Source organism: Pseudomyrmex gracilis, unplaced genomic scaffold (genome assembly GCF_002006095.1).
Source record: "Pseudomyrmex gracilis isolate BER0280 unplaced genomic scaffold, ASM200609v1 scaffold_104, whole genome shotgun sequence".
Taxonomy (NCBI): Eukaryota; Metazoa; Arthropoda; class Insecta; order Hymenoptera; family Formicidae; genus Pseudomyrmex; species Pseudomyrmex gracilis.
Window position 1 is genome coordinate 11,979 of NW_018020688.1, and position 11,136 is coordinate 23,114.

General features: G+C 34.4%; 1 protein-coding gene across 2 annotated transcripts in view; it reads left to right on the forward strand.

Annotated features, from left to right (window-relative positions):
• LOC109855980 (C2 domain-containing protein 5) overlaps positions 1-9,952 on the forward strand; it is an 11,163-nt gene extending 1,211 nt beyond the window's left edge. Inside the window, exons 3-15 of one of the 2 annotated variants that reach the window (XM_020430752.1) lie at positions 65-205; positions 364-580; positions 727-852; positions 2,486-4,854; positions 5,098-5,247; positions 5,354-5,522; positions 5,634-6,447; positions 6,534-6,854; positions 7,055-7,253; positions 7,437-7,615; positions 7,818-7,943; positions 8,015-8,161; positions 8,445-9,952. In XM_020430752.1, the coding sequence (XP_020286341.1) occupies positions 65-205; positions 364-580; positions 727-852; positions 2,486-4,854; positions 5,098-5,247; positions 5,354-5,522; positions 5,634-6,447; positions 6,534-6,854; positions 7,055-7,253; positions 7,437-7,615; positions 7,818-7,943; positions 8,015-8,161; positions 8,445-8,531 (5,045 nt within the window). In that variant the 3' untranslated portion in view covers positions 8,532-9,952. The remainder of the gene's footprint in view (positions 1-64; positions 206-363; positions 581-726; positions 853-2,485; positions 4,855-5,097; positions 5,248-5,353; positions 5,523-5,633; positions 6,448-6,533; positions 6,855-7,054; positions 7,254-7,436; positions 7,616-7,817; positions 7,944-8,014; positions 8,162-8,444) is intronic. The other variant, XM_020430753.1, reaches the window with a different exon arrangement.
• Positions 9,953-11,136: the final 1,184 nt, after the last annotated feature.

An 11,136-nucleotide genomic window follows, 5' to 3' on the forward strand; every position in this document is an offset into this window, starting at 1 on the left:
TTTTTTTAAAAAAAAATTTTTTTTGAAGTACATTTTAGGATTTTTCCTTTGTATTTGCTTATAGGATCGGTTATGACTGGATGGATACCGGTATATGATACCATGCATGGTATACGTGGCGAAGTAAACATTATTATCAAAGTGGAGTTATTTTCTGATTTTAACAAATTCAGGCAGTCATCCTGTGGAGTACAGTTTTTTTACTGTAAGTATGGTTATTTCTTCTGTACTACACGCGTTTGTTTTTTTGTAATATACAATTTACATTATCATATGTTACACTTGTGTATATGTGTGTAATAGTCTACAAATCAAAATTATGATTTTGAGATATTTTTATAAATAATAATTTCAACGTGTTAGCACCAAATATACCGTATGGATATCACGCACAAATGATACATGGATTTGTTGAAGAACTTGTGGTTAGCGATGATCCGGAATATAAATGGATCGACAAAATACGAACGCCTAGAGCATCGAATGAAGCGCGGCAGACGTTATTTTTTAAATTAAGTGGAGAAGTTCAAAGGAAGATCGGGTTGAAAGCACTGGATCTTGGTGGAAATGCTGTGATTGGGTACATTACTTTTAAAAATATGTTGTTATTTTATAACATCGTTGCTCACAGATATATCGTATAAAGGGATATTGATTCGCTTAAAATCATTCTTACATTATTTAGACTTGTTATTTTATCATATAATTTGATGTATCATATTACAGATATTTACAGAACTTCGATTTGGAAGGCGAGTCTGGCATTGTTGCTAGAGGCATAGGCACAGCAGTGACGCTCGTAAGATTGCACGATGTTCTTGGTTTCCCATGCGACAATGTCAATATTGAAGAGTAAGTATTTTTATACCGTTTTTATGAATTTTATTTATGTAGAAGAGGAGAGGAAAAATATCGTCGAGACAAATAGTATCTCGTTCAAATGTAATCACATGTTTGATCAACAATAAACGGTGAATTACTACGCAATTGCGTCTGGCATCGTAAGAGCCAATTAAGCATGTCGCCAAGTCACATAATCGGCGATAAACTTGGCACTTGCTAACGAGCTATTTCGAGAATTTTGTGCAAGGAAATGTAACAACTTTTACGGCTGAGACGTTTTATCTGAAAATAATTCGTGACAAATGGATATGTGCGACCAAATATCGGGTAAATTGATTTAATCTATAAAGAGCAATGTGATACGGTATCGCTATTGCCTTCCGTTTGATTCTTTGTCACTCATCCACTTTGCGTCACGATTACATCAAAATGAATGATGTACTTAACGCGTCATTGAAAAGCTGCTGATATTATTAAGGCTCGATTGTTCTCTTCGGCGCTGTACTTGTTTACGACGTGTCAGAGACGAGAAATTACGCTCGAAACATTTCTTGCAAATTGAAACTTTTTTTTAAATTTTTTTGTTTTTTAATGAAATGTTAATGGTACCAAGATATTCAAAAGAGCAAAACATATGCTGCAAACTGAGTTATAGTAAAAATATAGAACGTGTTGAAAATCAAAAAATGAAAAAGCTATAGTCAAACTGAGTAACAGTATACCTACTACTTCGTGAGTCATCTTACAATTCTTCAAGAATGACATATCGGACAGATATGTCAAAGTTTGCGGCATATTTTATAGGTTTCAAGATTGCAAAACAATTATATTTTTAAGAGAATCAAGTTACGTTTGCTCGTTTCATAGATATTGATTTGATTCGATATTTTCCATACGATAAAATCAGCCTTGTTTTTGTTGCGTTTTTCAAAGATATTTGAGTAAGTCTTTTTTTATGAAAAGTGTTTTCTATATATTTATATATTTTTTCTAAACAAAAATAGTTTTCTCAGATTATGTCTCTTTTAATTTCTCTAAAGATTATCTCAAATTTTTTAAAGATTATTAAGTTTGTTATTGTGCATTTTTACTGTACAGGATGTGTGAAAAATTTTGACACAACCAACATGTGAAGATAGATGATTGAGTCATTCTGAACAAAAAAGTTGTTTGCCATTTTGCAAAATTCGTAATATTTCTCGAGTTATTAATTACTCGATGTGAGTCAGTGAGCACGTGGGAAGCGATGGTACAGACGGATGTATGGTTTTTACTTGTAACAATCAGCTGATCGCAAGAGGGTGTCGTACATCGCTCGTTTGTTTACTCCGTCTGTCGTTGGTAGGACATTTTATGTGTGAGATAAGCCAGATTTTCTTTCCAAATGAAAATTATACACGTCTGTAGAATCCGGATCGTCGCTCCTCACGTGCGCTTATTGCTTCACATTAATTAAGTAATAATTCGCAAAATAAATATTGCGAATTTTGCAAAATGAAAACTGACTTTTTCTGTTCAAATTGATCCAATCTTCACACTTTGGATGTGTCAAAATTTTTTAGACATTCTGTATCAAAGTTAGAAAGTACACATAGATTAATGGATATTTTTCTGTCTTTCCTACCCGCATGCGTTTACATAGAATCGCATTTGCGCTTTCTTCACGTACTAAACCGCAAACAGAACGTTTAAATGCCGAGAAAAGCGCGGCGCTCATTTCCAGTCCTCTTCCTGCTCATGTTCCCGCTTTGTATCCAGTGCGCGTAAGAAAAAGACCCATCGATAGAAGTTTACCTTCGTTTTTCGCGAGATCTTCGTTGTCATTAACTCGCTTGGAATATTTTGCGAAAGCACCGGGAACTCCTGGATACGTTACAGCGCGAAGGAAACATGCCGAGCGCATTCCGTTTTTCCGATGCAATACTTTGAGCACGTTGAATTTAAGAAATTCTAGCGATGTCACTCCGTCTCCTGAATGTTATATTGACGAGACGGTCAGGTCCTTACGTACCATACTGACGTCAGATATAAAAAAAAAGTCATCGAGAGGGCTCTCAAAACAGATTAAGCATCTACGCAGTAAATTTGATTCAGTCGGCGAAGAGAATCACCTCGCAGGGTCCGATCACGATCCCGATACAGATCCGATCGAATTGACTGTCTCAAAATTTGGAAAAGAAGACAATTTCAAGGATAGTAAGGGTAGCGGTGAAATGATGGCTGCATTATTAATTGGATCCATACGGAATATGTCTTTGAGAAACATCGGGAATGCAGATCATATTCCGATTTCTGATGAACAGTTAAATGACGAAGCAATGAAAACGGATTGTACAGAGAATGTTGAGAAAAATGCAAGTGACAACGTAAAAGATGATGAGCAGTCACAGGATGTTTCGTCATCTGTCGATGATGAGATGTCCTCCTGCGGTCCTAACGATAGTTTTACAGACGACGATGATTTGACAGAAGACACGGCTAGTTATAATATTTTAGACGATTCGAAATACTTTGTCGAGAGAGAATTTGATAGAGCGGAAGACTCGACGAGTTTTCAAAAGCTGATGATTCCCGTTGCCCGTTCTAGCGGAGAAAGCTGTGACAATTTTATTCTGCAGATGAATTCGGATACGGCAAATGGTTTGTCGAATTTGTCTCCAAATTCGAATTTACCAAACACAGAAGATATCGAATTGCAAAATCTCGATGCGATTCCTATTATTACCGTGGACATTCACGAAAGCACAGATGATTCAAACGTGTCCAATACATCTGAATTGTCTAAGATTGACGAAAATAGATTTGCTGGTGTTATTTCGTGTAGTTTAATAAAGACCAATACGGTTTCGCAATCAACTTCCTCATTGACTGATAAAGAAAAAATCGGCGACGCCGAACAGATGTTCGATACCTTTCGGAAGCGCCAAACATTAAGCTCAGAGACGCAAGAAAGTAAACGGAATAGCAACGCTACTTTCACTGAATCTGACAGTTTGTTTGGCAAAGTGAAACATCGTGTTTACCTCACCCGACATGAACGAGATCTATGTCGAGCTCATAGCCAATTCGCTCATCAACAAAACGAACAATCGACGCGAACTCAATTTTTATCTCTCGTTGAAAGGGAAGATGACGCGAATAAAGAGAAAAATGATTCAACGATTGACGCTCTCATTTTAACAGATACAACACGTACCGGTGTACCATACAATAAACTTAATGCGAGCTCTATCGAAAGACGGAGATGCATGCGCGATTTGATTAAGTTGATCGATACAAAAATGATGGTTTCCACACATGTGACGCATCGTATTAAGAGACACATATCGTTAAAAAGCAAACGAAGGAAGCGCGATAAAAAGACATGCAAGATTTCATCAAGGATTTCGCTTGAGCGGCCTTCCTCTTACGGTGCATCTACGAAGATATGTGCGTCACATAAACATCGCGAAAAGAATGGTTCTTTTTCGCGCTCGGTTCCTCGCGTCCGCTCGATCCCCGAGTATCTCTCTTCGGATCAGCGGCCGATCTCATACGCTACTTTCCGTTCCTACGGTTCCTCTCTCACTAATTTAACCGATTGTCATCGTACGCGCGTATTGTCAGCTACTTCTTCAGAAACTTTGAAAAAATCTTCAAACCGCAGCAACCATGACGCGGTATTGTCTATCAGCAGCGATCCTTGTAAAACGATAAACACTAATCATCCGTCGTACGACGCAACAAAAGTTGCGACGTGCAAATGCAATAGCGTTTGTAATCTAGAAACAGCATCGTGTCATATTGATTGCACTAAGCCCACTAACATAGCTAATATGACTTACACGTGTGTGTCCCGTCCTTCTCCCGATCATAGGCAGCAAGACGAGGCGTCTGCAAGTCCGTCCTGTCCGCTTCCGGCCGTTCCTTCGGTAGCCGCCAAGATGTCCCAATCACCGGCAACTCGAACACTTGCCAGCATACCGCTTCATCGGAGATCTAGCGATTCCGATTTGAGTGTTACTCCGAAAGGTGAGCTCTATAAAGTATGCATCCCAGTAAGTATGATATATAAAGTTTATGTGGCTGATTAATTATGCAGAAATTTTACGTAATAATTAGAGGATTGGTTTTCAAAGAGATATTTGCATAATCTGTGGACGTATATATGTTTATGTGTGCAATACGCTATTGATATTTAGTATCTAGTTTTCTTCAACAGTTTAATAAAATAAAAAAGAAAAAACAGGATGAAAAAATTGCATTGTGTCTCAGGTAACTCTCTTGGGAGTGATAGATCGATGGCGGGACTTTTAAGGACACCAGCTGCGATGGTTAGACCCATGAATCAAGACACGTTGGAAATGTTAGAATATCCGTTCATCACAATGCAACATTATCCACCTGGTTTTATATTACAGATAGGTAATTAAGATTATTACAGCTTTTCAAAATCAGACATTCTGTCATTCCTATATCCAGTTTTTTAATAATTTTATATATCTATCTATATCTATACTATTTAAAACAGGTGGTTTAGTGAGCTCAAAGTCAGTAAAATTACTTGAAAGAATAAGCAATTTGGAGGAACCAGAAGGCCGTGACGCGTGGTGGACTGAAATCAGAATGGAAGTTAGATCACACGCCAGAGCGTTAGCTTGTAATGTTGTTATAGGCTATAGAGAAGAAACTAGTATATGGTAAGATCTGTTTAATTTATTATTTACTATAATAATATAAGTCTAAAGTTAGTTTTTATGTGATTTGTTGCGCATATCTCGTTACAAAAACAATAATTGTTTTTTCAATAGTGACGATGTGTGTGTACTAAGCGCGTCTGGTACCGCGGCGGTCATAAATTTTCATAATTCTGGTCAAGATACAGACGGTACAGTTTTAAATAAACTTCAACAAAATGCGCCCGTAACTAGCACAGATTCGGATCGTGAAAAAAACCAACAAAAATCGATGGGAACAAAGACAGAGAAAGTTGACAGTGATGCTTCTGTGGCGACTCATTTGGAACGACAAAATGGAAAAATCTGCAGACATTTTTCCGAAAGTAATGATCACGAGAGTCCTTGCAGCCAGTCTCAATTGCGATGCAGTCTGTGTCATCTTCCTTACAGCGAAAGTAGCGTGCCATTTAGAGTTAACGTGTCAAAGTGTGCCATATGCAAACGTGCCAAAGTTCCGGATGTGATATTTACTACTATAGAAGTGCCTGCGAACATCCCAATTACCGGGAGAGGCTGTTTTATTCAAGCGACTGTATGTAAAACAAAAAAGGATCTGCGGGGCGAACTGAACGCAAAAGAAATATCTGATTCTCTCCCCTTTTTGGAATACGAGCTTCATAGTTTGTTATTAAATAAGCTCAAACTTAAGGGCATGAACGCGATCTTTGGCCTCAGGTTGCAGGTTTCCGTGGGAGAACGATTCATAATCGGCATGGCGGTAGGTACCGCGGTTTATCTGACAGCGTTACCTCCACCTACTGTACCTCAAATAGCGTCCGGCAATTCGTGGCATAACGAGGAACAGTTAGCGGAAATGCAGAAATCTATCGTAGACACAGTAAAGAAAAATAGAGAATTCTATCACTTGAAACTCATCGGAACCAACGTATGTGATAATTTAGCTCTGTGTTTATTTCAGATAATGTTATACTAGAGTTTGATTGTTCAATTATAATCGTCGTGCGATTGTAGGAAGCGGAAAATGGGCGCATTCCGAGTACCTCTGATACAGACGAATCAGATGAGGATCTGCCGGAACTTGATTATGGAGTAGGTACTCGAGACGCGTGTATTTTAGAGGTAGACGATATCGAAGACATGGATCGAATATTGTCATTAATAGATGATAGGCCGCCCGACGATTTTCACGTTGTTAATACGCAAACAATACCTGGTCTTGAAGATTTGGAAATTGTTAGAAATTTACAAATGTTCACGCAAGTTTCAAGAGCTAAAATTCCTCTTGGTCAATTTGCGTCGATGCCATCAAAATATTTTGCTAGACTACTTCAGGTATACTTTCTTTGCTCTAAAATGTTTCACGGAAACATCTTGTCTTGTTATTGTACTGCATATTTAGATCATGTACATTTCTTATTTAGAGTTAAGAATTTGTTGGGAAAAGTTATAAACTTCTTTTAATTTAAAGTTTATCTCACTTGTTTTAAATAAATATATATATATATATATATATATGTACGTATATGTTTTAGTCGTTATATTTTAAATTAAGAAGAATGGTTCCTTGCGCGCTATGTGATATGCAGTTTAAAGTTGCATTACCGGAGCAAGATGAAATACAACTGACTGTTGTCGGTATGGCACTTGGATTAGGAGAACCCTTAAATATAAATAAATATAAAAGAAAAATGGTGTGTCGTTCATTGAGCAAGGATCAAGTAAGAAAATCAGGTATTTTTGAAGCAATTTTGTCGTAAATCGCATTTACATTTATTTATATTTATTTAGAGATTAGATTTTATTGCAGTCCATCTACTGCTTGTTGTGTTTTACTGGTAAAATTTATATGAAACTTTGATTGTTTAGTATTTTTAAGACTGATTCTAAGTGTTTAATTGTTGTTGTTGCTACTAGATGATAGTGATATGATATTCAGTCTTGACGAAGATCATCTAGAGAACAATGCCGCAACTGAAAATCCAACACGCAACTGCATAGGAAATTCTGCGACTTTAAGTAGTGTTCTTATACAAAAGCCACGGCCACGTTCACCTTTACGTTTAAAATCGTTTACTACTCATAGACATAAACATGTAAGAATGTCTTTTTTCTGATCAATTTGAATTTAATATTTAAGTTTGGTGTTATTTCTTTAGTTTTAAAGTTTGTTTTATATATGCAGAACTTGCGATATCTAGCGTGAGAATTAAAGATACATGAATTTAAACACATATATATCAGACTTGATATGTGTGTATATATGTAAGTTAACTTATTATATTTAATTTATTATAGGTGCCTTTGAAAGCAAGATACGGCGTAGATATAACACCTTTATCGTATCTGCCTGGTGGAAGAATAGAGAGATATCAAGGCAATCTAAATTTCTTTTTTATTCGTGAAAGTACTTCAATACGAGAAGTGAGTTGAGAATTAATAATCGTTATTTTTTATCGAATGTTCTCAAATAATAATGTGTATGTGTTTCTCAGAATGGTGGATTGAGTGGTTTTACTCATAGTTTTGTAATGGAAGTCTTAGCGATTGTTCGAGCACACATTACGGCGTTAGGGGGTAATGCAATGGTAGCGTTTTTTATGACGCAATGCGTACTCCTTCACAATCCTCACAAAAGTCAAGTTAGTAAAACTATAATTTTATTTTCACAACTTTTATATACGAGACATGTTTAAAAGCGTGTGCTGTTTGAAATAAATTTTTTACATACAGAAATAATATTTAGTAAAGTATTAATATACGCATATACAAAAAAAAAGAGAAGTTTAATAATTTCTTTTACCAATGACATATATTATATAATTTTGTCTTAACCGGCCTACATATATATTTGTTTGCTATTTTGACTCTCTTAGTATATATCACATTCTTTTATATCGCTTGATATAAAAATTCTGTTTTTAGGGTCAATGTTTGATTAATGTAGGTGGCGATGTGGTTACTGTATCTTATTATTCTGACGAAAAGCATAACGCTGTTTCTAATTGCTGACCCCAGCCTCCACATTCAGCCCCACCATAAAACAATACATTTGGCACATTATTGGTGATCACGTAAATTAAGTGAAAATGCCAACGTTGTTATGGATAGGACTGGATTTTTAGAATTATAGCAGACTCTTGAATTTATTACATATTGTGCAATAAGTAATCCCATAATATCTTTTTAATATTATGTAGCAATTTATTTATGAAGATACAGATATACTTCTTCCCCACTCCTTTTCTAGTAAACAAATACCATAACATAAAAACACAAAGGTATATTATTTATCTATTCTTACGTATTTGAAATGTTTTTAGTAATATCTATATTTTGTAAATGAAACATTTTTGTTCAAAATTATCTCTTGCAGGATCATGTCGCATGTCACATACACATGTGCATATTGTACATATATACACATGTATATCTCTTCTTTCTTCTCGTATCTTGTATTATTATTTAACTATTAGACCTAGCACGCGCACGCAACTATTTCGATATTCGTTCAACATTAATTATCTATTGTATATAAAACCTTAACAAACGAGTTTTATTATAATTGTATGTTTCTCAAACAAATACTGCGTATATTCCGTTGAATAAACTCTAGTCACAAACCTGTTATTTGTTATATTTTGTTATTAACTTTGTTTTTAAAAAATTAACTTAAATAGTTTGTAAAGGATTTATGAAGTTTCTCTTCGTTAAACTGTAAGATTGTTTATTCAGGAGCGTTGCTCTACGTGTGTATCTTAATTGCGTTTTTTATTATGAAAAAATATATGTTATTTGTTGTGTATAGAATATTGCATACATAAATGAGATACATAAAACCAGAGAAAAGTCTTCTCTCTGTTGTTAGTTTTTATTTTACACCTATTGCACCCAAATTTGGTGACTTGTACAATATTTTTGCTTTATTATGTAGATGATTTTTTTAATTGTATATATACAGTATTCAGATTATAAAATTTAATTGCATTTTGCTTTTGCGGTTACCATGTGTAATAATATCTGTCTCGCAATAATGTCTGCTCGTCTTGTTTGTCGCAACCATCTTGTACACGTACAAGAGAGACAAGATAAATTATGCGCGACAGGAATAAAATACGAGCCGTAACATGTACGGGAGTTAAATTAGAGTACATGCGATATAAGATACTTTCTCGTCGTACATACGCCACGATAAAGACTACTTAGGATGCAGGATAGTCGACGGGAAAAACAAATATTGTCGCACGGGTAATTGTTATAAGACGACGACATGGTGCGGAACATTAATCTTCGGAAACTCTAATGTTTTATTATTGTTGGCTCTTAAAATTTCGAGTTTTCTTGCGATACGTAATAGATTCTGTACACAAGTTATGTCTCAACAGTTCTGTCTGTTTTATTACGTAATAAAAGTTAGGTAAATATAGTTGTGAATGCTTTAATGTTTTATTTTTTATGTACATATATCTATTTATAAAAACACATTCTTGTAGCATAAGCTATTATAATTTTACTGCTAATAAATAAGTGAATATATATTATTAAATAATAAGTGAGTTTTTATTATATTTTCGTAAAACAGATTTTATTAATCGAAGAATCTCTAATTATATTGGTTTTAGATCTTAATTTTTTCAGTAATATTTGGTATTATACACATATTCGACATTCGAATATTCGAACTACATGTAATCTTCTTGTATCTGAGATTATCATATCAAACGATTCTCTTAGCATCAATCTCTAGCGTCAGTATAAATGTTCAAAGCAAAAAAAAGAGCATAATGAATAATAGATATTTCGTCCAGTAACGAATTTAGTTTTTATTTATTCTATTAATGTGTAAATGCAGTATAATGCGTGTGTGTGTGTCTAGTCTTAATGTTATCTTTGAGAAACATTAGAAGATATGTAAGATTAAGGGGCCAGATATATTTTTTCGAAGAGTATACGTACTTTTTTGGAATCAGAAAAGAGATTACAAATACTTTTAATCTTGTTTTTTTTTGTTTTTCCACTTTTTCCGTACTCTGAAAACCGTAGTCTGCATGTACTTTTTCTATTTTTGATGCAATTTGAACAATTATGGATATAACAGGATCGTGTAAAATAAAACTAACATATTCATTATCTTTTCTTCTATGTTTAAGATCATCTTGAGTTTATCTCAAAAGATTATCGTACGAGTCGTTTCATTGGCAACGAATTCTGAAGGTGAACTTAGAAACAATAATTTTTTAAAAACGATTTTAAAAATAAGATCGGACTATGAACACTAGCCAATAGACTTGAACTTTTTTGTTTTTTTTTTCAAAAAGCAGCATTGATTTGTAATAGATTTATAGACTCTCAAAGGCCGGGTTTATATCTAAGATTGTCGTAAGTTCTTTTTTAGATACTTTGTAATCAATAAGATGACCTAACAGTTTTTTTTTTAATTTTTTGGATGAATTTGCTAAGAACAGCAACATACTTATAGTTCTGTTATATTTTCTGAATTAAACAAAAAAGAAAAAAACGTTTTCATTTATAATATAAATGAAACAAACTATTTTCTGCGTTAATTATAAATTTTTGCACTTATCTCATAATAGGTATTGATACTTAATCTATTCGT